The sequence below is a fragment of the Jaculus jaculus genome, chromosome 9 (assembly GCF_020740685.1).
Source record: "Jaculus jaculus isolate mJacJac1 chromosome 9, mJacJac1.mat.Y.cur, whole genome shotgun sequence".
Taxonomy (NCBI): Eukaryota; Metazoa; Chordata; class Mammalia; order Rodentia; family Dipodidae; genus Jaculus; species Jaculus jaculus.
In genome coordinates this window covers 86,058,485-86,085,984 of record NC_059110.1, presented here as the reverse complement: position 1 = coordinate 86,085,984, position 27,500 = coordinate 86,058,485, and the positions used below count along the sequence as shown (strand labels likewise).

Genomic DNA, 27,500 nt, shown 5'->3' with positions numbered 1-27,500 from the left:
GTTCCCCAGGTCCCACGTTAGCCAGATGCACAAGGGGGCGCACGCGTCTGGAGTTCATTTGCAGAGGCTGGAAGCCCTGGAGCGCCCATTCTTTCTCCCTCTATCTGTCTTTCTCTCTGTGTCTGTCGCTCTCAAATAAATAAATTAATTAATTAATTAAAAAAAAAGAGAGAGAAAGAATGAACGGCCACGCCAGAGCCTTTTGTCACTGCTGCCACTGAATTCCAGACACATGATCTACTTTGTTCATCTGGCTTTATATGAGACTCAAACTCTGACCAGCAAGTATTGTAAGCAAGCGCCTTACCTGCTGAGCCATCTCCTCAGCACTTTATTTACTTATTTATTTATTTTTGGTTTTTCAAGGTAGAGTCTTACTCTTGATCAGGCTGACCTAGAATTTACTATGTAGTCTCAAGGTGACGTCGAACTCTTGGCAATCCTCCTACCTCTGCCTCCCAAATGCTGGGATTAAAGGCGTGTGCCACCATGCACAGCTCAAATGTTGTTCCTTACATAACCATACATTTACCAAACATTATTGTGGACAGGCATGGTGGCTGATCAGCCTGAGAGAGACCCTACCTTATAAAAATTAAAATTAAAAAAAAAAAAAACCCACATTGTGTACATGACATGACCGCAGAGCATAAGTTCTGGAACATAATCAATTTGTGTTTTCTGTTTAAGTCTGCTCTCTCTATAAGGATCATTTTCCATTTCCTTTCTTGACCATCGTAGTGAGACTGGTCTTCCCAGTCTTAACCAGAGTAACTAACTCCATCTTGTAGAAGGCCACCACTTAGTTGTTCTACGTGCCAGACTGCAGCAAAACAAGCTATCCTTCCCACCACTGTCCAGTGCTTGCTGAGGCCAACAGAATCTCAGATAAGGACAAGGACAGAGTACATGAACAAACACAACATTCCCAGAGTCTGCCTTCGTCCCTGTCTTAGAATGTATGTGTCTATCATCAGACACGAGATAGCACTGTGAACCCAGGTTTGCAACAATTGTGCTATAGACTTGGAGCCAGATAAAATGGGCCCTAGTCAGTGCCTGGTGACTTCAGGAAAACACAACTATCTGTAGTGTCCTTTGTTTGATAAGTAACCCCTAATAAACTCATTTCTTGCTCATCAAGATGAACTTGAATGAATCATTCTCTGAGCTGTTAATGCAGTCCCAGCTTGGGGCAGATGCTAATTTTGCATCTCCCTGAAAGAGTCACGGGATACTACTCCACCCCCAGCATTAGCGCACAGTGGGTATCCAACAAACACCCACTGGGTTTACCCCACAGATCTGGAAGATGCATACATAATATATGCTGGGTGGAGGACCAGAGGACATCCACATGGAGCCATCACTTCAACATTCTGCCCTTCCATGAAGGCTCAGTAACTGAGAGAAAATCTGTCGGCCAAGCAGAGTGGCCAAGCAGAGCTGGGATAGGCCAGACAGGAACCTCCCAGAGGTAGACAAAGCTGGTCATCTGACCAGCAGTGCAGTGTTGTGCCTCATGGCGAGCACTGTACGGAGCCTAATGCCTGCTTCTTTGCCAGCAACATCCTGTGGGCCTTAGGACACAGAGGTGGTATGTTCATTGTTAATCTCAGCACTCACCTGCCACTGGACCCTCCTCAGAGACAAAGTGTATTAAATAATGTGTGATTTAGGGGCTGGAGAGATGGCTTAGCGGTTAAGGTGTTTGCCTGCCAAGCCAAAGGATACCAATTCAATTCTCCAGGACCCACATGCAAGGGGACACGGGTGTCTGGAATTCGTTTGCAGTGGCTGGATGCCCTGGCGCACTCTTTCTCTCTCCGCCTCTTTCTCTCAAATAGATATATAAAATAAAATATATTGAAAGAGAGAGAGAGAAAAGAATGTGTGATTTAGAAGCTGGGTGTGGTGGCACACAACTTTAATCCCAGCACTCAGGAAGCAGAGGTATGAGGATTGTCATGGGTTTGAGGCCACCCTAAGACTACATAGTGAATTCTAGGTCAGCCAAAAACAAACAAACAAACAAAGTGAGATTTAGTGCTACAAGATAGAGACTTAGCTTCTGATTTCCAGAAAAATGTGTGGGCTAGCAGAGGTTCAATGAACAAATGTAACCCAATAGTTATAGTTCCAACGTAAATGTGCTCAGTGATCCAACAAAGGACATTGACAATGCTCCTGGTACTTTAGAGATAGAAAGCTTCTCTAGTCTACTTAGGGAGTTAGGCACATATATTTACAGACAGCTTAGAGATAGGCCATGCAAGACAGGGATTATTTACTTATTAAAAATTTTTATTTGTATATACTTATTATTTGAGAGAGAGAGAGAGTGAGCACATCAGGGCCTTTAGCTACTGCAAATGATCTTCAGACACATGTGCTACCTTGTGCATCTGGTTTACATGGGTACTGGGGAACTGAACCTGGGTCCTTAGGCTTTGCAGGCATGCTCCTTAACCACTAAACCATCTCTCCAGCCCTTATTTGTTTATTTATTTGAGATGGGGGGAGGAGGAGGAGAGAGGAGAGAGAGAATAGGCATGCCAGGCCCTCTAGCACTGCAAACCAACTCCAAACACATACACCACCTTGTGCATCTGACTTACATGGATACTGGGGAATCAAACCTGGGTCCTTAAACTTCACAGGCAAGCATCTTAACTGCTAAGCCATCTCTCCAGCCCATTTTAAAAATATATTTTATTTATTTATTTATTTGAGAGAGAGAAAGGGTCTTCTGAGGAGGGAGGATAGAACGGGTGCGCCAGAGCCTCCAGCCACTGCAAATGAACTCCAGATGCATGCAACATCTTTGCATCTGGATCTTGGGTCTTGGAGAATTGAACCAGGATCCTTTGGCTATGCAAGCAAACACCTTAACTGCTAAGCCATCTCTTCAGTCCCAGCCCATTTTCTTCTAGTCTATTTTATTTTATTTTATTTATTTATTTATTTGAGAGAGAGAGAGAGAGAAAGAGGCAGATAGAAAGAGAGAATGGATTTTTTTTCACTGCATAGCCCAGGTTGGCCAGCACGAACCTTAACTGCTGAGCCATCTCTTCAACCCCACTTCTTTTTAATCCAGTTGACCTGGGTTTTGTCACTTGCAACTAAACAAGGTGTCCCTAAGACACATGCAAGATGAGCAGTCTAGGAAAAAGAAAGCACATACTGAGTGCCAGCCACGCACAGACACAGCGATACTCCTGTCCCTCACAAGGCCCCAAGAGGTGAACACAGAGAAGAGAAATTAGGCACAGGGAAACTAGATTAAACAATTGCCTTAAAATCATACAAATGAGAAGCTGGGCATGGTTGGCTCATACCTTTAATCCCGGCACTTGGGAGGCAGAGGTAGGAGGATCGCCATGAGTTTGAGGTCACCCTGAAACTACAGAGTGAATTCCAGATCAGCCTGGGCTAGAGTGAGACCCTACATCAGGGAGGAAAAAAATCATACAAATGGTGGCTGGTAGGGCAGGATTTGGACTGAGATTTCAAAGCCCTGCTCTGTCCGGGCTACCCCTGTCTGGAAACAAGAGGAGTCACAGCAGGCTCTGGAGAGTGAAGGGACATGGCCCACCCTGTGCCTCAGGAATGATGATCTGACAGACACATGTAGGGAAGGAATGGAGAATAGAAGCTGAATGAGCGCGAGAAAGTCAAGGTGAAGGCCAGATGGGAGATGAAGAGAGTCGGACTAGAGTTCTGGAAGGGGATGATGACAGGGGTTGGGGGAGTGCAGCAGGGGTGATGGACAAACAAGAAACTCCTAGACCTATGGCCATTAGAGGCAGATGGAAAAGGAGCACCAACAGGTGGTTGGTTGTGAAAGTGAAGCAAAAATGCTAACATATCAATCTTGGGCACTGTGGTGGTTTGATTCAGGTGTCCCCCATAAACTTAGATGTTCTGAATGTAATGACCCCAGCTAATGGCAACTTGGGAAATAACACCTCCTAAAGGTAGTGTATTGTTGGGGGTGGACTTACGGGTGTTATAGCCAGCTTCCCCTTGCCAGTGTTTGGTATGTGCTCTTGCTGATGGTGGCCAGGAGGTGCTGTCCACCCTCTCCTCATGCCCTCGTCTTCCCCTGCCATCATGGAGCTTCCCCTCGAGTCCATAAGCCAAAATAAACCACTTTCCCCCACAAGCTGCTCTTGGTCAGGTGATTTATGCTAGCAATGTGAACCTGATTGCAACAGGTGCCTAAGAGGACAGTGAGAGACCTCTATAAAAAACAGGTACATCAGATGGAAACTGGTTTATCCAGAAAGATCGTTTGGAATATACTGAAATAAAAAAGAGAATACTTCTCTGTCTCTAAATGTTCTTCTAGTTCCCCCTAGAAATCAAAACTTCTTAAAAAAAATCTTGCTGGTAGTGGTGGTGCACACCTTTAATCCCAGCACTCTGGAGGCAGAGGTAGCAGGATTGCTGTGACTTCAAGGCCATCCTAAGAGTACATAGTGAATTCAAGTACAGCCAGGGCTAGAGCTGGACCCTACCTTGAAAACACCAAAAGAAAAAACAAAAAACAAAAAAAAAACTCAGGCTAGAGAGATGGCTTAGTGGTTAAGGAACTTGGCCTAAGGACTCAGGTTCAACTCCCTAGTACCCATGTAAGCCAGATGCACAAGGTGGTACATGCTGCGTCTGGAGTTTTTTGCAGTGGCTGTAGGCCCTGGCACACCCATTCTCTCTATCTGCCTCTCTCCTCAAAAATAAATCGACAAACAAACAAACTCTAAGCATTGGGGATACAGCTCAATTGACAGAGTGCTTATCTAGCACGCAGGGGGCCCTGGGTTTGATCTCCAGCAGGGCATAAATTGGGTGTGGTAGCACACACCTGTAATCCCAGGACTCAAGAGGTAAGGCAGGAGGATCAAAAGTTCAAGGTCATTCTGAGTTGTATATTAAGTTGTAGGCCAGCCTGGGATACATGAGACCCTGTCTCAAAAACAAACAAAACAAAACAAAAAAACAAACAAACAAAAAAGGCCATGTAGTGGAAAACAATTGTATAATGCTCAGATTACTAAATTACAATGTATAATAAAATACTGCTACTGGAATTCATTATTTAGGGAAGTTGGGGGTGTCCTGTTTCAAGCACTGGGCTCTCAGGGCTGGGGAGAGACCACAGAATTTATACTTGCTGGTTAGGAGGGCACCAGCATACACGTGACAAGTGCACTCTATCCAAGGGCCATTTCTGAGGTTCCTGAGCACCGGTCTTAAGACAGTATTCACCTGTCCTCACAGAAACTGCCAGAACAAGAGTGCCTTCTGCACTTCACTGTATTTTACAGTCCTCAGTGAATCCGGAACCGGAAGGGGTCAAATTCCGAGAGATGGTTTCAAGGAGGGTAAAGAGAACTGGGAGGAACTCTGGACTGGCCAGAGGCTTACGCACTGGGCGTCCTCTGGAGTAAAGGCCCATTGACTCCGTCCTCGACCTGAGCTGTTGCCACACTTCCCGGCCCGCCCAGCCGCGGGCACACGTGGGCGGAGCCAGGCTTTGCGCATGTGCCCGGAATCTGTAGCTGCTCCGCCCTGCAGTGCCGCTGGAGCCCGGCAGAGGGCAGCAGCCCCCTTGCCATGGATCTGGTGGCGGGAGGCCGCAAGTTTCACCTCTGCTGGGCGGGCCTCGGTGCCCCGCCCCCAGGAAGTGTCCCAGGGGAGCGGAGGCTTGAGGGGGCAGCAGCCGCAAGATGGCCTCTCGTCTTTCCCAAGAGAGAAGGATGGCAAAAAGAGGCAGGGATGAACGGGGCGCCCACCTTATCTCATCCCCAGCGCACCGAACAAGAAGACAGTCATTCAGTGCTTAGTGATGAAATATAATGAATGAACGAATGAATGAATGAAGAGTACCAGAATCCATGGTCATCATACTCCAGGGGCGCCTTGAGTCTCGTTGTGAAGAGGTGGTGACAAGCAGTCTGTAGGGTCAGTAGGCAGGGAAATGTCAGCTTCAGATCACTGTCCCGGAGTTGGTCGCTGAGACTCAGCTCAGGCACTCCCCACCCTGCCTGGTTGCAGCCCACCAGGCCCTGGTTCAGCAAGCCCAATCAGGTAGGTGCTTCCTACACCATCTTCCCTGTTCTGCTGGACTGTCAGGAACAGTTCTGTCCCCAAGTTCTAAGCAAGCCAAGGCCTGGCTACCTAGAGCTCCCACCTGACCGGCAGCTCGGGAGGCCCGCTGCTCTCTAGGGACTCGAGTTGCCGGGGAATTCCTCACAGTCCATGGGGATTTCCAAACACCTCAGCTTTGCCAAGCTCCAAGGCCCAAAGCCAAGGGCCAGCTCTGAGGATGTTTCCCCCAAGGCCCTCTGCACCCAGCACCCCCCCCCCCAATCTCTTAGACTTGGGTCACTTCTGAGCCTACTGAATGCGTACCGCACACACTATATTTCCATTCCACCCCTCTGGCTGACATGTGAGAATGAGTGTCATGAAGCACTGTTCTCTTTTTCATATCGGTGACCACTCTTCCCTGTTTCCACAGAAGAATAAAGGAAAGCCAGCCTAAGTGCTAGCCACAATGACCTAACAAGGCACCAGTAAGGTCCCCCTGGGTGAGAGCTGGCAGCCTGTGGTCCTTATTATTAAAGTCAGAGAGACTCCTTTAGACATATCTCAGGTTCCCAAACATAGAGCATTCACTGTTTGAAGAACTGTGTGTTCACCTCTGGAGGTCCCTTCAGGGCCTGTTTCTAGAACCCTCTGAAGTAAAAACAAAGCACATGCCCAGTCCCCACAGAAGCAGGAAGAAGAGAAAGCCTCTGCTCTGACTACCAGGTCTTCACCCCTACCTGGGCCGCCCCGCCCCGCCCCCTTCCGCCCCCACTACACAGGCTTCCAAATCCACTGGGCATGTGAGCACCTGTGTGTTACCCAGCCCGGAAAAAGTCATGCTTGGCAAGGTGGATGCACTGCCCAGTTGTGGTGGCACACTGCCAGGGACCTGCCGGCCTTGGGCATCAGGATTCCAAAGTTGGTGAAGCAGAGAAATTGCCAAAAAGAACAAGCCTTTTTTTTTTTTTTTTTTTTCTGGAGAGGAAGGGGAAATGCCACCAGGCTCAGGCCCAGCAAGGGCACCGTACCTGAGGAGATTTCAAGAAGTCTCCTCCACCCACCACTTCTTTCTGGGAAACTGCCTAGAGCTGCACTGTTCAATGTTGTAGCCAATGGCCACAGGTGGCTATTTCCATTTCAGTTAAATCAAAACAGTGGGGTAGGGACTGGAGAGATGGCACGGTACTGAATTGCTGACTGGAGTTCAAGTCCCCAGCACTCATGTAAAGCCAGAAGTGCACACAGTTGCACATAGCTCTGGAATCCCAATACGCCTATGGCCATGGGAGGCAGAGTCAGGAGAACTACACAACTCAAGGGCCAGCAAGTCTGCTCTTCTCAGTGGCAAAAACAACAAAAGTGACCCTGTCTCAAGGTGGAAGGAGAGGACCAGTCCCCAAGGTTGTCTGTCCCCTGACTTTCACAAGCATAACATGGAATGCACACACCCATATCTACCCCTCACATATACTATAGACACACACAAAAACTTTTGAAAAACATTGAGGTACTTCTTATAAGTTAAAATCAAATAAAATTTAAAAATTATTCCTTTGTAGCAGGGTGTGGCAACATACACCTTTAATCCCAGCACTTAGGAGGCAGAAGTAGGAGGATTGCTGTGAGTTGGAGGTCAGCCTGGGACTACAAAATGAATTCCAGGTCAGTCTGGGCTAGAGTGAGACTCAAAAACCAAAAAAAAAAAAAAAAAAAAGTATTTCTTTGTCATGTTAGCCACATTTCAAGTGCTCGGTGGCCACATGTGGCTCGAGGCTGCAGAATTCCACAGCACAGATCACAGAGCATTTTCATCCTCACAGTATGTTCTGCTGGACAGAGGTTACTGTCCCCATTGTTCTTGCCAAGGCCTCCTTCAAATGGCGACCCTGGTGATCTGATGCTCCCTCCCACCCCTGCCTGCTCCACAGTCTGCTCACACCTCTGACCCCATGTGTCTTGTCTCGGTCCTGGAGCCTCAAAAAGAAATGACGAAAGAAGAAAGAAGACAAGAAATGGAGGAGGGGACGCAGTCACAGTTAACACCCAGCCTGAGAGGAAAATGCCAGATGCCACAGGGCTGAAAAGGCAAGGCTGAATGGACTCCTGCCTCCACCCCAAGGCGTCCTGGCTCGGGAGAAAGCCTCTCAGTGCTGCACAATCGGTCCTTGTTGTCACAGTCTCTGGGCCGTGCATGGGTAAGACATCTGGAATGTAGTGGCCTGAGGGTTTCCCTTCCACAGGACCCGCTGAGGGACACATCTCATGTCAGTGCTGCAGACAGAGAAGTCCCCATAGAACCCTGAACTTTCAAGGGCAAATCAGGCCACGAAGTAGTGAAGGCCACAGCTGGACATGTCCATGGGTGGTCAGCCACATGAAGCAAAACGAGGAAGAGGAAGAAGAGAATGGAGTCTAGGCATGTAGGACATGCTGAAGAGGCTTAAACAAGCTCCACCAGGCCTGGGCGCATGGAAGATGATGGAGACAGAATGAATCTGACCACGGCCATGTTCTATCACAGGGGCTCGGGCTCAGGGTTTTGCTCCATTAAAAACCCACATGGGAGAGTCCATCAAGCTCTTATGTGAGAAGGGAGGAATGAGAATAAACCTGGGAACTGGGAAGTCAGGGCTGCCTTTAGCTTTGTGCCTCAATTCTTTTTCTTTTTTGTTTTTTTTCGAGGCAGAGTTTCACTCCAGCCCAGGCTGACCTGGAACTCACTCTGTCCCTCCAGGCTGGCCTCGAACTCCTACCTCAGCCTCCTGAGTGCTGGGAGTAAAGATGTGTATCACCACACCCAGCCCTGTGCCTCAATTCTTGCTTAGACCAACCTGAGGTGGTCTGTAAGGAACAAGACAGGCATGAAGAAACAGAATAATAAGAAGAAGACGAAAGTAGAGTGAGTTTTCCCAACTGAAAAATAAACACGTAGAACAAAACCTGGCCCTCGTCTTTAATCCCAGCACTCGGGGGGCATAGGTAGGAGGATCACTGTGAGTTGGAGGCCAGCCTGAGACTACATAGTGAATTCCAGGTCAGCCTGGACTAGACTGAGATACTACCTTGAAAAAAAATAAAAACAAAAACCTGGTACTCCAAAGGTACTGTCACCAGCCAAGAATAAGACAAGAAAGCTCAGAAAAAGCGGCACAATTAAAATAGAAAAAGAAAAAAAAAAAAAACTGGCATCAAACTAGAGGCAGATTGAAGGACTGTGTAGCCCTGAGTAAGCTTGCGCCCGTTTCCCAGTCTCCACTGCAAAGGCACTCTGGGCAAAAGCACCAGCCTGAGGGCCTGAGTAAAGGACTCAGCTGAGTCACTAACAGGAACAGGGCCTGCGGCACTGCTGTGGGCAGATGCTCCACCTCCCAGACACTGAGAGCTACCCAGGGCATCAGAGATGGATTCATGGCAGCAATACTCAGTTTTGAGCCCTTACAGTTGACATCTCCTGCTCATGCTAAAGTTTTGGTTATTCACAGCCAACTGTAGTCCAAAAAAGAAATGAAATAGAAAATTCCAGGAACAAATCATTTATCATGATTTTTTGTTGTTTTTAAAAATATTTTTATTTATTTATTTGTGAGAGACAGGTAGAAAAGAGGCAGACAGAGAGTGAGTATAGGCATACCAGGGTCTTCTGCCACTGCAAACAAACTCCAACTGCATGTGGCACTTTGTACATCTAGCTTTATGTGGGTACTGGGGAATTGAATGTGGCCATCAAGCTTTGCAAGTGCCTTTAAACTACTGAGCCATCTCTCCAGCCCCGGGTTTCTTTTCTTTTCTTTTCTTTTCTTTTCTTTCTTTCTTTTTTTTTAGGTAGCCCAAAGTGGTTTTTTTTTTTTTTTTTTTTTTTTTTTTTTTTCAAGGTAGGGTCTCACTCTAGCTCAGGCTGACCTGGAATTCACTATGTAGTCTCAGGGTAGCCTTGAACTGATGGCCATCCTCCTGAGTGCTGGGATTAAAAGCATGCACCACCATGCTCGGCTATTAGATTACTTTTTTTTTAAATTTTTTTTGTTATTTATTTTAATTTATTTAGTTGAGAGTGACAGACAGAGAGAGAAAGAGGCAGATAGAGACTGAGAGAGAGAATGGGCACGCCAGGGCCTCCAGCCACTGCGAACGAACTCCAGATACGTGCGCCCCCTTGTGCATCTGGCTAACGTGGGTCCTGGGGAAATTGAGCCTCGAACCGGGGTCCTTAGGCTTCACAGGCAAGCACTTAACCGTTAAACCATCTCTCCAGCCCATTAAAATCCTGGCTAATGTGGGTCCTGAGGAACCAAACCTGGGTCCTTTGGCTTTGCATGCCTTAACCACTAAGCAATTCCTTCAGCCCTAGATAACTTTTTTTTTTTTTTTTTTTGAGAGCAACAGACAGAGAGAGAAAGATGTAGATAGAGAGAATGGGTGTGCCAGGGCCTCCAGCCACTGCAAACGAACTCAGACACATGCGCTACCTTGTCCATCTGGCTTACATGGGTCCTGGGGAATTGAGCCTTGAACCTAGGTCCTTAGGGTTCACAGGCAAGTGCTTAACCACTAAGCCATCTCTCCAGCCTAGCCCTAGAAAACTTTAAAAAATATATTTCATGCATTTATTTGCAAAGAGAGAGGAAGAATGGGTGCACTAGGGCCTCTATCTGCTGCAAAAGAGCATCAGATAAATGCTCTCTTCTGTATACTTGGCTTTAAGTGGGCACTGGGGAATCAAACCTGGGTCATTAGGCTTTTCCAGGTAAGTGCCTTAACCATTTAACCACTTTCCATCCCTTGATAACTTTTAAAAAATATTTAATTAATTTATTTATTTGAGAGAGAAAGGCAAATAAAGAGAGAGAGAAAGAATGGATGTGTCAGGGCCTCTAGCCACTACAAATGAACTGCAGACACATGCACCACCTTGTGCAACTGGTTTATGTGGGTCCTGGGGAATACAACCTGGGTCCTTTGGTTTTGCAGGCAAACGCCTTAACTGCTAAGCCATTCCTCTAGCCCAACTTAAAAAAAATTAGGTAGAGAGAGAGTGGAAGACAGAGAATGGGTGTGCCAGGGCCTCCAGCCGTTGCAAACAAAGTTCAGATGCATGCGTCCCCTTGTGTAGCTGGCTTACATGGGTCCTAGGGAATAGAACCTGGGTCTTTTGGCTTTTCAGGAAAATGCCTCCAGCTCCTGATAACTTTTATTACAGTGTATTTTGAGTATTTTTAGACACTATTCTAAGGGAATATAAGTGTATTGATTCATTGATCTTCAGAACATTACAAGAAAAACACTATTATTATTCTCATCTTATAGGTAAGAAAAATAAGCACTCAAGAAATTAAATAATTTGCCCAAGGCCATTCATCCAATAACAGTAGTGGAGCCAGGGGGCTGGAGAGATGGTTCAGTGGCTAAAGGTGCTCACTTGCAAAGCCTGACAGCCTGAGTTCAAATCCCTACTACCCACGTAAAGCCAGATACACAAAATGGCACTTGTGCTTAGAGTTTGTTTGCAGTGGCAGGAGGCCGCTCTGTCTCTCAAATAATTTCTTTTTAAAGCAGCAGAGCCAGGATTTGGCCAGGTCAGGCCAGGCCACGCAGTACCCACACATTACCCAGTGACAACACACACACAACCACATGCCACTTCTGGGCCCTTCTGCCTGTCTGACTTTCTCTTTCCTTCTCATCTCAAATAGGCTGGGAGCAGGTCCTACATCCAGGTCTTCCCTCCATGTGCTGTGTACGTGCTAGGTGTCTATTCCTATAGCAACAATGAAAGCTGAAGACTGGGGATTCTGAAGAGAACAGGTAGACGGAGGGTAGGGACCCTTTACGGGATAGGTCCCTCTTTCAGAGCTGGGCCGTGGTGGCGCACACCTTTAATCCCAGCGCTTGGGAAGCAGAGGTAGAAGGATCCTTGTGAGTTCGAGGCCACTCTGAGACTACATAGTGAGTTACAGGTCAGCCTGGGCTAGAGTGAAACCCTGCCTCGAAAAACAAAAACAAAAACAAACAAAACAGCAGAGAGACCTGAAGTCCTGTAGTAGAAGAAAAGCCAAAAAGGCCCTGATAGATGGCTGGCTCAGTGATCAAGGCGCTTGCCTGCAAGGCCAAAGGACCCAGGTTCAATTCCCCAAGTAAGCCAGACGCACAAGGTGGTGCATGCATCTGGAGTTTGTTTGCTGCGGTTGGTGGCCCTGATGCACTCTCTTACATAAATTTAAAAATATATATATTACAAAACAAAACAGGAACATTTGTCTTTGTCTCTCCAGAGGTCAAGTACCTTGGTGTGAAGCCAGCTTTCCCCTCTGCAGAGAAATGAGGGCTGGTGGAAGGACTGGAGGTTGGCACCAGAAACGCTTTGGAGGGGTCTGGGAGAAAAGGACAGGCCAGTGTAGACTCTGCAGGGGGCTGTATGTGTAACAGCTGGGCCATTTCCACACCTAGTGTCCTGTCACAGAACCCAGTTCTACATTCTCTTGCCCAGGCTGCTGGCAAAGCATGATGGGTAGAGGCAAGGGACACCTTGGAGGGGAATGCAGATGGGCTTTCATGTGTCTGGACAGGGTACTCCTCCTCTGCAAGGGCGAAGGCATTTTGGGCAGAGTGGTCAGGCTTTACCTCCAATAGCTACAACCTCATCTACACGGGGATCCTGAGGCCAGACTCTCAAGCTGCTGTGCACGGGGGTGCTGCCAGGCAGAGCCAAGTACTAGAGACAACAGGCCTGTTTGCTATCCCTGGATTCCAGGAAGGCAGACCACACAAGTCCCCTCAGGCTTCGCAGGCCACGGGCCCAGTTTCCCTCTTTGCATGATCTTAGACGCATGTCTAAGTGTGTGGGAATTCGACCTCACCCCGTTCCTAGTCCTTCAGGTAACCCAGGTGTCTGCTGAGAAAGAGGCTGCACCATGCTCCCCACAGGCTAGGTGCCCCCACCCAGCACCCAGAGTGCCAGGCACGCAGACTGCCACAGCCTGGACAGCTCCCAGGAGGGCGAGATGGAAGATGCCAGCCCAGCCAGGGTTTCCACAATCAAACCGATTCACAACGGAGGGAGACAGGAGGCAGGGCCCTGGCAGGAAAACACACACAAGGAGATGGTACCAGACCCTTGCCCCTTGCCATGCCCCTAGAAGGCTGGAATCAACAAATCCTTTCCCCTCAATGTGATGGGGCTGGGCATGAAACTGGGTGTCACGGACAGTCATGACGTTCATGTGCTGCCTGACAGTTGCTGTCACTGCTTGGCTCCCAGCCCATGCCACCCAGGCTCGAGAGCTAGCTTTCTGCAGACGCCTGCAGTTCTGGTGAAAGCCTGGGCTCCTCCATCGTCAGGCCAGCACCTTCGGCCTTTCTCCTTCAGAGACAACTACAGTATGGCATGGGGCTAATGCCCCTCAAGGCTTCCTGGCACCCATTCAGACAGCACAAGGGCTCATGGGCTTTCCCTGTGGCCCAGAGCCATCCCTCTGCCTCACCTCACATTCGGCTCTCTCCTGCACCAGAGCCAAAGGCAGCCTCAAGGCTGACTTACTCTGGGTGAGACCTCCCTCCCCAAGTGCACCCTGCTTGCCATGGGGCCTGGCAGTGTGAAGAGCCAGGGAGGAGGGAGGAAGTGAGTCAGCTACTTGCAGAAATGGGAGTGGGAGGGAGGATAAATGAGACCAGGGGACAAAGGGCACAGGGGCTGAAAGGTCACCAATAAAAGAACCAGGCCCTTGAGATGTGCAGCCCACAGATAAGACTGACAAATTCAGCAGGGCCACCGCCTGCCAAGGCTCCATGATGCCCAGGGACCACAGAACCTGTCTGGTAGGCAGGCCCCACCTGAGGATGGACTCCAAGGCAAGAAAGTTCCACTTCCTGATTTGTGTCAGGTTGGGAGGAGGCAAGGCATTGTGGGGAATGTTCAGCCACCTCTCTCCTCAGAGAGGTGGAGTCTGTCTCTCAGGCCTACTACCACTGCCACCCTGGAGCCCTATAGCTCCCTAAGCCCAGGTACCCCTGGACCCAGTCAAGACAAGACCGGGAGAGATGTTTGTGTCTCCCAGCAGGGACGGGAAGTCCCCCAGCCTGGCCTCAGCAACAGAGCAGTTAGTTCCTGCTGCCCTAGCACCCGCACTGGCCTCTCCAGTGGCCCCTACCCCTGTGGGAGCTGTCCCCAGGCTCCAGCTGGAATCTGTTGCTAAGGCTGGGAGAGATCCTTACCGTGAACGTTCCCAGCCTGCCGCCGACATTCCAGCACGAAGGCAGCCCAGGGAAAGCAGCAGGAGGGAAGAGGAAGCCGGGAGCCCCAGCCACATTCCAGGCCCTCAGAGACCTGCAGCCAGCAAGACAGGCACATTCCTCCGGGGTCCCCTGGACCGTGTGGCCCCATGTAGTCCTGAATGCCTTCATGGGGACTCTACTGCAGAGGCAGATGCCGGCTACACCTGGGTCCCTCCCTCCCCAGGCTTGGGGTTAGGAAGACAGCTCAATGGTCAAAGTTACTTGCTTGCAGAGCCCTGTTATCCTCCACTCCCGGGGGAGATGCCAAGTACCCAAGACAGCCAGTGGGTGAAGGCAGGAGATTGATAACATACTGTAGCCAAGTCACCAGAGCCCATCAGTGTGAGGAGAAATTCCAGAAACCCTAAATTTCTGTACCAGAAAGAATGAACAGATTAAGGAATGATGCTTGAAAATAGAGCTAATAGAATAAAATTTAAAAATAAAATAAAAAAGAATGAACAGGAAAAAAAGGGAAACCAGTTTCTGATTGGAACACTGTTTTCATCAACAAATACTAACTCGCTATTCTTATAGCCTCTCCTGCCTAATCCCGATCATAACAGAAGATTGTAACGTGAAGGAGAAGGATGGGTGTGGTCAGTACTGGGACCTGAGGAAGTGACATCCAAACTTGGGGTCACACACGTGACCGTAGGTGGTGTGTCGGGACAAGAGCACAGCAGAGGCTCTGTGTAGGAAGTCAGTGAGAACTCAAAGTTGCATACCCACCTGCTAGGCCCTTGGCTGGCCTTGCTCCTCCCTCTTCCTCCCCACAATGCAGGGAGACAACTGTCCACTGTCCTGTGCCTGCCACAGTCACCGAGACACCCCAGGAGTCCTGTCACCCCAAGTATTGACGAGGTTAGTGCTAGCGTGCCAGGGATGGCTAAAAAGGTGAGAGAGGTCCCGCCCATGTCTACAGATCTAGGATCTAGCAGGGAAGATGCTTAAAGGGCAACAGTGTGTCCCTCCTCCAGCATTGGGGGCCACTCCCTAACCTGCCAAGGCAGTTGTTCCAGCCCTTCTGGAGGCTCCCTTCAGTCACCTTTATTCCCATTTGTCTTCCCACTTCCACCTGGGCTCACTTCCTCCAGGTGACCTTCAGGACACATTGTGTGCACCAGTCATACCCTTCTGCAGAATTTGGCCACACAAGTCAGTCTTGGAGTCCCCTCCCCCTCTGTCAAGAAGAAAAGGAGATGAGAGTTCTAGGATGATTGGGGATCAAAGGGTTCTGCTCTGCAATGGACAGGTTTATAATCTGTCCACTGCCTTTCCTTATGCCACCCAGCACAGTAGTTGGCCTGAGTTCAAATCCTGACAGACACTTAGCCATACAATCTTACACAACTCCCTTACAATTAACCTGTATTCCAGTCATTCATTGGTCATCCAGTGTCCTCATAATACCTACCTAATATCTCCATCACACCCTCAAAGGCTCAGGGTCCATTGTGGAAGAGGTGGCAGAAAGAATGTAAGAGCCAAAGGAAGGACAGGAGTGCTGACAATACTGTCTTCCCAACACAAGGTGGCTGTGGTATTTATGACTGCATGGTGGCTGAGGCTACCCACAAAAGGCCTGCATAATAGGAGGGGGAAAATGGTGACATCAAAATAGAAGAGAGACTAGTTGGAAAGAAGAAAGAATTCAGGGGAAGGGGAATGTGGGAGGGGGAAAAGAGAGGGTAGTAGGAGGGGATTATGATCATGGCATATTGTCTATATGTATGGAAACTGTCAACAAAAAGTTAGGGCTGGAGAGACGGCTTAGTGGTTAAGCGCTTGCCTATGAAGCCTAAGGACCCCGGTTCAAGGCTCAATTCCCCGGGACCCACATTAGCCAGATGCACAAGGGGGCGCACATGTCTGGAGTTCATTTGCAGGGGCTGGAGGCCCTGGTGCGCCCATTCTCTCTCTCTCTCTCTCTCTCTCTCTCTCTCTCTGCCTCTTTCTCTGTCTGTCATTCTCAAATAAATAAACAAAAATAAACAAAAATTTTTTTAAAATTAAATAGCTGCACATGGTGGCTCACGCCTTTAATCCCAGCACTTGGGAGGCAGAGGTAGGAGGATCACTGTTAGTTCAAGGCCAGCCTGGACTACATAGTAAATTTCAGTTCAGCCTGGGCTACAGTGAGATCTGACTAATAAAAATAAATAAATAAATAAATAAATAAGTCTACTCATAATACCTACTTCAAAGGGCACTTTGGAAAATTAAATGAGTTAATACCTATGAAGCATCCAGAATGAAGGCTGAAGCATGGTGAGAGCTCACAGTGAGCCTCACCTTCCGTTACACTCCACATCCTTCCTGGAGGCTCTTCTGTTCAGTGGAATCTTATCCGGACCCAGTCACCACCACTCCAGGAACATAAGTGCCTCCCCCACTACTGGACTGGGCACAGCAGAGAAGCGCACACTCTTCCCTGGCCACAGTCTATGCAAAGCTCAAGAGCTGAGCAGAGCCAGGGCAATATGCCATGCCCTGAATCTGAGGGGCGTGTGGCGGGAGACTGAGGGAATCACAGTGGTGACCCAGGTCTAAGGAAATAGTTTCCCAACCAACAACCGAAAAAATAAGCTGTGCTGACACTGTCCCCCTGTATTTAACAGAACAGGGGCTGCTGCCAACCACCATACTGGACTCTGGAGTTGGCTGTCCCCCCAAAACTGCACAGCAGGGGGTGAGGGGCCATGAGAAACTTCAGTTCTTTCACAGTGTCTGTCTGGTACAGTGGGTGCCCACAGTGCTGCAGATGCCTAGGGCACTTCCGTACCACTGCCCAGGACTGAGAATGGAGGCGCCAGACGGCCTGTCCAGGCAGCAGGGGAGCCCCCATCTCAAGTGGGTCATGGGTCCCCCCCCACAGATGCTGCCTCCCACCCCAGACAGCATGAGGAGCGGATCGGTGCAATGGGGTGGCGGGAACCCTGCTGGCAAGCAGAGCGCGTGCTTGTGGTTTCTGGGAACCGCTGTAGAGATTTGCAGCATTTTTAAAATACTTGTGTTCCCACCCGCCACAACACCCCCCTTCACCCCACTCCCCAGCCACCCCCAGTCAGGGTGTTTGCCTATCTGGTATTTTCCAGAACCATTTAATGTAAATAAGAGAGATTAGAAGGAAGCAGAGGGCAGAGGGCAGGATGGCTGGAGGGTTCGGCGCAGACCAGAGTGGTTTGGGTCAGGGCAAGGTACCTTTAAGACCCCACTCCCATGCAAGGGTTCCAAGCTGTGCCTACAAAAACAACCATTGACCAGGTCATGTACCCATACCCAGTTCAATGTGGCCTGGGAACTGTGCCCACCACCCACAGGCTGAGTGACTGGGGCACCCTGGAACTGCTGTTTGTCCAGCAACTCACAGGAGAGAAGGCAGAATGGAGCCTCCAGGGAGGCTTGGCAGAACAGACATGGCCTAGCCCACTGCTTTGGCCTGCTGGCCCAGGGAGCTCCAGCCATTCAGGACACACAGCCCTCCAATACTCCCAAGGTCTTCCACCCGACAGTTCCTGTACTCTTGACATCTTCCCGCTGGCCCTTCATTAGCGAAAGAACTTCATTTGGGGGCTGCAGAGATGGCTTAGTGGTTAAGGCACTTGCCTAAAAAGCTAAAGGACCCAGGTTTGATTTCCCAGGACCCACGAAAGCCAGATGCACAAGTTGGCACATGTGTCTGGTGTTCTTTTATAGTGGCTGGTATGCCTATCTTCTCTCTCTCATAAATAAATAAAACATATTTTGATTTTATTTAATGATTGATTTGAGAAAGAGAGGAGAAAAAGGAAGATATATATATAGAGAATGGTTATTCCAGGGTCTCTAGCCACTACAAACTGCAGATACATGTGCCCCCTTGTGCATCTGGCTTATGTGGGCATCAGGGAATTGAACCTGGGTCCTTAGGCTTCACAGGCAAGTGCCTTAACCACTAAGCCATCTCTCTAGCCCTAAACAAAATACTTTTTAAAAAATCTTGCTAGCCCAGGTTTGGTGGCCTTTAATTCCAGCAGTTGGGAGGTAGATGTAGGAGGATCACCAGGAGTTTGAGGCTACCCTGAGACTACATAGTGAATTCCAGGTCAGCCTGGGCTAGAGTGAGACCCTACCTCAAAAAAAAACAAAACAACAACAACAACAAAAAAAACCTTGCTGGGCATGGTGGCACATGCCTTTAATCCCAGCACTTAGGAGGCAGAGAGAGGAGAATTAGTTTAGACCCTACAAAAAAAGGAACTTCATTTGGGTTCCACACTGAAATTTGCCAGGCCTCCCACATGGCAAGACTATCTGATACCAGAGATGCCTGAAGCTTTGGCACAAAATGAAATAAAAACGTCCAGTTTAGGGCTGGAGAGATGGCCTCGTGGTTAAAGCATTTGCCTGCAAAGCCAAAGGATCCCAGTTCGATTCTCCAGGACCCACATAAGCCAGATGCACAAGGGGGCGCATGCATCTGGAGTTTGTTTGCAGTGGTTGGATGCCCTGGCACGTCCATTCTCTCTTTCTCGCTCTCTCCCTCTTTCTCTCTCTCTCAAATAAATAAATAAAATATATTAAAAATTTTTAAGTGTCTAGTTTAAAACAAAAATAAAAGCCCTCCAAGGGCCATGTGGAGGAAAATTAAGAACAGAAGCGCCACAGAACTTGAACCCTGGCAGCAGCATCCACCGCCTCACCAGCGCCCTAAGTAAGGCCAGGGCTTGGAAGCCAGCCTAGCAAACCTGGGAGCAGCGCAAGTTCCAGGCTGTCCTTGGAGCCCTACAAGTCCTGACCTGGCAACACCTAAGAGCCCTGCAGACCCTGTGGTTCAAAACCTGTCCACCCAGGGGTCTCAGGTACACAACAGCCAAGAGGGCTCTCGTGCCTTTCCTTCTCACGTAAAGGCAACCCTAACTGGTCAGTGTCCTGTTGGGCCACTGATGACCAAATCTGCTGGGCCGCCAACTAGGAGCACCACTGAGCCCTCTCTTCCTTCAGGTGACCATTCATTCAATCAATTATTGTTCCATGTGTTTATTTATTTGTTGTAGTGCTGAGGGCTGAGACCAGGGCCTCTCACATGCTCGCCAATATCCTTAGTCCCAACTGGAAATTTCTTTTTTTTTTTTTTTTTTTTTTTTGGCTTTTCAAGGTAGGGTCTCACTCTAGCTCAGGGTGGCCACAAACTCACAGAGATTCTCCTACCTCTGCCTCCCAAGGGCTGGGATTAAAGGCATGTACCACCATGCCCAGCTCTTTTTTTAATTAATTTTTTTAAAAATTTATTTGAGAGAGAAAGGCAGGTAGAGAGAGAAAGAGAGTGGACACACCAAGGCCTCTAGCAACTGCAAATGAACTCCAGATGCATGCACTACCTTGTGCATCTGACTTTATGTGGGTCCTGGGGAATTGAACCTGGGTCCTTAGGCTTTGCAGGCAAGCAAATGCCTTAACTGCTGAGCCATCCCTCTAGCCCTCCAACTGGCTATCTTAAAGGATAGAGCAGAAGAGAAAGTATAGGCAAAGAAAACCTTACCAGGAGCAAGGATTAGAGAGTACCAGACAGCTGCAAAATGACCTTTCCTGGGTGGGCTTCAGAGACTTACCTAAGTATTCAACTGCCTTGCCAAAGTCTCATACAGGTGATCTTCCCTACCCCATAAGCATGCTTACATAAAGTCCCACAGAGGATAGTACACAGGGTAAGGCTCCCTCTAGCTTCCCATTCTGCTCTTCTCAGAGGTACCTGGACTGAGTTCGCTGGGTGTGCCTTCTCCTCTAGTCTAACCCTCTAAGACTCTGGGAGGAGAAAATGGGTCCACTTTATAGAGATTAAGGGTCATTGCCACTAGGCAGCCTCTGCGGATTGCCACGTTTCTCTTGGACAGACATGGCTCTCTCCTCTTTTTTGGCCCTCTGTGCATGTGAATGGCTTTTTGATATACTGGCTGAGGTGCCTGGCTGCCCATCTTCACCTAGATCTGTGCTTCCTCAGGGAAATAATCATATTTTATTTATTTAATCCCCCATACCCATCACAGCGTCTGTTCCATAAGTAGATTTCGCTGTTTATTGGGGGAATGAGTATATGGAGGCTAATGTCGGTAACTTTGGTAAAAACCCAAAACTTGGTCTTGACAGAGATATTCATGTAATGAATGGGGTACACAGAAACGCAGAAAGCTCCTGTCAGGCCTGCTATGTGATCTCTGTCGTGAAGTCCTAAGTCTCTCATACCACTTTTGCCCGCCTCCCCATGCCCTCCACCACCACCTCAGAACCTTGTCTAGCTGCTGTAAGACAGGCGATGAAGGTGTAGGCATTCTGCACATGCCCTCTGAGAGGGAAACCTAAGGACTATCCCTCCCCCTGGGCTTTTAGAACAGGCCACAGAGAAGAGCCCTGGCCCCCATCTGTGTGTGGGAGACAATATCTGGCTAGTCAGCTCCCTCAAAGCTCCCTGGGGACAGGCAGCGTGTGGACAGAGTTGATGGATAGCCTGACAGGGAGGATGGCTGCCAGGAGCTATCCTTATGGAACTACTGTCATTGGAGTACCCCACCCAGGAGCCTGGAGGAGGTGGGAAGACTTTTTAACATGAAACTAGGATGAGAATTAATGCCAAAAAAAAAAAAAAAAAATTAGCAGGACTAGGAGCAGGAGGACAAGGAGAGGCAGAGGCAGCAGGCCTCCCATGCTAGCTCCTGGGGTCTGGCCCAGGAAGCGGGAAATGCTAGGCTCACCCTGCTCTTTGGCTTGGGGCACACCTAAGTCTCCACGGCTACCCAGGTGGGAGCAGGTGTAGAACTTCTCTCAGCCCCATGTGTCCTGTCATGCTGGTGGCTGGCACCAGAAGACGCATGAGGATGGAGTTTTCTATGGTATCCCCTGTCCGGTGTGCCAGGCTGAAGTCTGGGGAAGAGGTCCTCTGGGTACCAGCTGGGCTTGTTCCACGGGAGCTGCCACGAGCCAGGACTTCAGGGATAGCAGCTGTAAGGTGAACGCAGCCAGCATCTCCAAGCTAACGCATCCACTTCCCTAGGGACAGGTAGCAGAAGCCAGGTGGGAAGGGAAAGTGGTTGGGAAATGTGAGATGCCAGGATGATCCCTGCACTATAAAGAGCAAACTCAACAGCAGCTGGGATGCCAGGCCCAGGGCCCCAGAGGCCTGGCTGTGGTTCAGCAGGGAGCTGGCAACAATACCCTGGGGGATCCATGCTCTAGAAAGAAAATTCCATCTGTTAAAAGCAACGCTAGCCTGGGAGAAAGTAGACAGGCATAGCAGCAAATTCCAACCTTTGGTTCTGAGATAAAGACTCTACTTTTTATCCTCCTTCTATGGGCGAGTGCTGTTTCTTGAGTTCAACCCAGCTTCACGGCTCATGCAGAGCAGGTGCTTGAGGTGTATCTCTAGAATGAACGAGTCCAGATCCTTCCCTGCATCCTGAACAAGCTCCCTCCTGACCACAAAGCTGCCCAAACCCAACTTGCCCAGGACAAAAAAAAAAAAAAAAAAAAAAGGCTTGGAACTCAAGTCCATTGTGTCCTGTCAGAGGCTGACCTGCCACTCCCAGCCTCCTCTGGGCCCAGAATGCTGCTAGGTTGAGCAGCCATCCTGAGCGTCCACTTCCTCTCCCTGGGAGAAAGCTGGAAGCCAGGCTCGGCCTGCTTCCGTTGCACTTCCTCCCCTTTCTGACTTGGACACATCTGGCTGGTCACTTAGTGCTCAAAGGTCCCAGGCAGGCTGTGCACTGGGATTTGGACAGTACTAAAGCCCACAGCCAGGTGGGAAAGATGGCCAAAGGTCAACTTGTCCGTGGTGTGTTATGTCCAGACAGGACATTCCAAACTATGTCCCCTTGGCGCAGGGAAGAGATGGCTCAGTGGTTACAGGTGCTTGATTCCAACTCTACCCCCAAACCCGGACATGAGGTTAGAGGTCTTGACCCTCAATACAGACCTGCCCACACATCTGATCTGAATCTCTTCTGCTGTGTTGCCTTCCACTGTGTTTTGTGGAGAGGGATTGCAGTTTCTTCTCCCCAACACACTGTCCGTATAGTTGAAATCAAATCTAAACTCTAACCATGGTTTATAAACTCCTTTATAATCTGACCCCTGCTGTCTCTGAAAACTTCCCTGACATTTAACACCTCACTCACTTAGGGGTGAGAGGAAGCCCTGGGAGAGCTCTCCTCCCGCCCAGAGCTGTTACCATGATAGCTGTACACCCCAAATCTCCCATGACAGTCCAGGTTTGAAATCATGAATCCTTTCTTTTTACCTCTGATATCTAAAAAGCATGGAATTCCTATCCACATTGTCTCTCATCTCCAGCAGTGTTAAACTACACCTCCAACTTAGGGCTCAGGAAATATGGTGCCCAAACCCCTACGCCATCTTTGTGCCATAAGCTGAACACTTTCTCAGTAATTTCCAACCAACATCATCACCCTTTTCCTAGGCAGCTCCCGGGAGGTAGTTCAGGCAGAAGCCTGTCTTGCCCAACACACTGGAAAGAGGCACAAAGTTCAAATCAATCAGGTCAGTCCAACAGGACAATGGAGGGGACCATCAACCCAGGAAGTCCAGCTGTACTGCTGAGAAATCTCACCCAGTGAACCTTTGAGGGCTTGGCCTCAACAACTTGACAAGGTACAGAATCAGAGGTGTGACTCCTTGAGTGGGAAACTCTCTGCTGAGGTTTGCTGCTCCCTAACTGGCCCAAGGGGTAGCATGACTCCCCCACTTCCACACTTACTAGACTCTGCCTTCAGCTCCGAGGTACCTTCGGTCACCCGCTTTTAAGCACAACAGCAGGAGATGCCCGCATTCCCACTCCCTGTTTGCCCCTGATGTCCAGACAAGCACTCACACTAGCCGGCTCCCTGCGGGGTCCCTCGCTGCTCCGCAACCAGCTCCGGCTCAGCTCACTGAGCTCTGGGATGGGCTGCACCTTGAGCCGCACGCTGTCCCCAGACTGCCGGATCATCTCCACGATCTCATCCCTGGACTTACTCTCCACATTGTGCCCGTTAATCTCCACCAGTCTGTCTCCTGGCACCAGCCCCAGGGCCAGGTCCTTGGTGCCCGCACCCGGCTCAGCAAAGTGAACCACCCTCCGATAGGCCTGGCCCTCGGGTCCCCGGTCCAACATGGTTGTGCGCCGCAGAGAGAAGCCAAAGTCTCCAGTGGGTCGTCGTTGCAGCTCCAACTCCCGGACGGCAGGGGCTGGCGGGGGCACCACAGGAGGAAGGCGCAAATCAGCCGGGAACCTTTTGGTCACCAACTCAGGGACTCGAGATCGAGGCCCGGGTCGAGGGATGCCTAGGCCAGGATAGTGCATCAGCTGTCCCTCTAATGTCCTCACCTCCACCTGTGGTGATGGGGCTGCAGAGTGCTCTGAGGGCGTCGAGGTCTCTGAAGCACTCTCATCTCGGCTCCGCTGCGAGAAGGAGAAACGCTTGACAATCATCTGTGAGTTCTGCTTGGCCAAGGAGCCGAACTTGGCTGCACGCTGCAGCACGGAGCCTCGGAGGCCGCCTTCGTCACCCTTGAGATCATCGCTGGAGCTGGCTGTGCTGAGGTGGCCCGAGTCCAGGATGACGCTGCCCCGATTGCTGTCAGAGTCGATGTCGGTCAGGTGCAGGTCAGAGCCACTGGCCACCTTGATGGGGATGGGGTTGGAGATTTCCAGGCGTGTCTTGGACTCACGCTTGGAGGAGCGGTTTAGGTTGAAGAAGCCGCGGCGCAGGCTCATCTCTTCTAGGCTCCGCAGTTCTGCTGCTGACATCCGCTCCTTCTTCTCCTTCTTCTCCTTCTTCTCCTTCCGCCCGCCATCTTTGTCCTTATCTTTCTTCATTAAGTTAAACATGATGGGTGAGAATGCTGATTTTAGGGGTGGCACCCCCAGAAGACTATGGGTGCTAGGCACAGGGTCTTTGGCCCCTACCTTGCTGCTGTGAATAGAAGCAGAAAGAGAAAGATTATTCCTACAGAGCCTTTCCCCGTACTTCCAGTCCAGACATAAGCAAGTGACAAACCAGTCACCTCTCTCACGGAGTTTATCATGCCCTGTGCTTTATACAAATCATCTCAGTTCACTATTTCCTCTAAAGTTCAGACCAAGGTGTAGGTGTTTCTGGAGAAATCTGATCTCCTGGCAAGAGGAAGCACCATGCAACCTGGAACCCAACTTAAGACTGGAACACAAAAGAAAAAGGGAAGGGGGACTGGAGAAGATGGCTTAGCAGTTAAGGCATTTGTCTGCAAAGCCAAAGAACCCCGGTTCGATTCTCCAAGACCCACGTTAAACAAGATGCACAAAGTGGCATACGTGTCTGGAGTTCATTTGCATTAGCTAGGGGCTATAGCATGTTCATTCTCTATTTCTCTTCTTACTCAATCTCTCTCTGTTTCCAAATAAAAAATAAATTCAAAAAGGAAAAAAAGAAAAAGGGAAGGGACTCTGGGCACCATCACCTCCTCATAGCCATGTCCCCATGAGCCACAGCCATCCCGTGTGACTGGGCTCCTTCCTATGCCTGACCTTCCCAGAGCAGCCTTAGCCGCTGCCTCACAGATCTCTGAGGATCCAATGTGTTTATATGGTGACTTTCTTGAACTTCACATATACTTTCCCACTCAACCCCCACCGCAGCCCTGCAAAGTACACATCTTCATGTCCTCTTCACAAAAGAGAGCACTGGAGCTCGGAAAATTAGGTGTCATTCAGCAACGGCGCGCTTTGATGGCAAAGACTATGTCCTCTCTGGGGCCCTGGGTGCCCAAAGTAGAGCAAAGAGGGAAGCAGGGGGAAGTTCCCACTGCTCAGAAGACAGACAGCTGTGAGGTGGGGGTGGGTCTGCTGGATAAACAGGATCCTGAAAAACTCACATCCTTTTCCCCAGACCAATACCTAAATATAGCTGCAGGAAGAAAGTTGTGGCAGCCTGAGAGAAAACTCCAGCTCCAGGATGTATGCACCTATGGCGCCAATCTCCCCCCCCACCCCCCATACACACTCCACTGGGGACAGGACTGAGAAAAAACCTGCTGGGGGAAGAGCTGAGAGCCTTTCTTGTTCTAACCAGCAGGGAACACAAAACAGAAGTAGGCCATACTGTCTAATTAGAAATTAACTGTGATTTTTCTTTCTCCATGAAAGCCTCCCCTTCTGAGTTCCAGACGGGGAATCTAGGAACTTACCCCTCTAGCAATGGCCTCTTGCCAAGCCTGGACAGGCATTTCCTCTCTCCACCCCTCCCCCTCAACTAAGCAGGGTCCTCCAGGATTCCCAGTCCACTAAGAGGGACCAACCCCCACCAATCCAGGTACAATGCTCAGGAAGGCATCAAGGCCAAACAGTCCCAAGAACCCCAAATACTGGCAATTGCTTTCCTCTCTACAAATCACCCTGACACAAGCAGTTTCTGGCTGATAGATGCATCTTCCTTGTAAAGCAATACTGTCTACAAGAAATACAATTCAAGTCTCTCTCTCTCACTCTCTCTCTCAAACACACACACACACAAATATATACAGATATAGATATAATTTTTAATTCTATAGAAGCTACATTTAAAAAGATTAAAAGGGGCTGGGGAGGTGGCCTAGCAGTTAAGGCACTTGCCAGCAAAGCCAAAGGACCCAGGTTCAGTTCCCCAGTACCCACGTAGAGTCAGATGTACAAGGTGGCACAGGCATCTAGAGTTCATTTGAAGTGGCTAGAGACTCTGGCACACCCATTCTCTCTCTCTCTTTCTGTCTGCCTCTTTCTCTTGCTCTGTTTCAAATAAATAAGTAAATAAATATTTTTAAAAGATAAAAAAGCTGGGCGTGGTGGTGCATACCTTTAATTCTCAGAAGGCAGAGGCAGGTGGATCTCCATGAGTTCAAGGCCACCCTGAGACTACATAGTGAATTCCAGGTTAGCCTGAGCTATAGTGAGACCCTACCTCGAAATAACAAAAAGAAAAATAAAACAAAAACAGGGCTGGAGGGATGGCTTGGCGGTTAAGGCATTTGCCTGCAAAGCCAAAGGACCCAGGTTCGATTCCCCAGGCCCCACATTAGCCAGATGCACAAGGGGGTGCATGCGTCTGGAGTTCGTTTAAGGTGGCTGGAGGCCCTGGCGTGCCCATTCTCTCTCTCTCTCTCTCTCTCTCTCTCTCTCTCTCTCTCTCTCTCTCTCCCTTTCTCTGTCAAATAAATAAAAAAAACTTTTTTTAAATAAAAGATTAAAAATCCAGGCATGGTGGCACACGCCTTTAATCCCAGCACTCAGGAGGCAGAGGTAGGAGGATCACCTTGAATTTGAGGCCACCCTGAGCCTACATAGTGAATTCAACTCCAGGTCAGCCTGAGCTAGAGTAAGAACCTACCTTGAAAAGGCAAAAAAAAAAAAAAAAAGATAAAAATAGGTGAAGCTGGGCAGAGTGGAACATGCCTATAATTCAAACTACTGCCAACAACTACTTGGAAAGTCGAAGCAAAAGGATCTCAAGCTTGGGCAACACAAACAAAACATTACTAACATATTCTACTTAATGCATCCAAGGTATTTTCATCTCAACATGTAATCTCCATCAAAATAGTGAAATATTTTACATTTGATTTTCCATGCTAAGCTAGGGTGGGTTTTTTTTTTGTTGTTGTTGTTTTGTTTTTGTTCTTTTGAGGTAGGCTCTCACTCTAGCTCAGGCTGACTTGGCACCATCTCTGTAGTCAGACTGTCCTTGAATTCCTCAATTCCTCCCAGGTGCTGGGATTAAAGGGGTACACTACCATACCCCAACCTAAGGTGTTTTTCATTTGGTGGGGGGGTGTCCTGGTGTGTGCCCGCAGGTTCTTCCTCTGTCACTCAGTCCTGGAGTTACAGGCATGCATGGCCACACCGGGCTTTTTATGTGGGTGCTGGGGAGTGAACTGAGGTCCCCGTATGCATATGTCACAAGCACTCTTTGCAAGCAAGCATCTTTAACCATTGAGCCATCCTCCCCAGGCCAGGAAGTGCTCTTAACCCACTGAACCATCTAGCTCTTCTTCATTGAGCCATATCCTCAGTCTCAGGTTGGTATTTGTTTGTTTAGTTTGAGGCTTTTTTGTTGTTGTTGTTGTTTTGAGACAGGGTATCACTCTAGCCCTGGCTG

General features: G+C 49.2%; 1 protein-coding gene across 6 annotated transcripts in view; it reads right to left on the bottom strand.

Annotated features, from left to right (window-relative positions):
• Positions 1-24,308, bottom strand: part of Myo18a (myosin XVIIIA) — a 104,479-nt gene extending 80,171 nt beyond the window's left edge. For all 6 annotated transcript variants that reach the window (XM_045159461.1, XM_045159463.1, XM_045159462.1 and 3 more), the window contains exon 1: positions 23,225-24,308. In XM_045159461.1, the coding sequence (XP_045015396.1) occupies positions 23,225-24,223 (999 nt within the window). In that variant the 5' untranslated portion in view covers positions 24,224-24,308. The remainder of the gene's footprint in view (positions 1-23,224) is intronic.
• Positions 24,309-27,500: the final 3,192 nt, after the last annotated feature.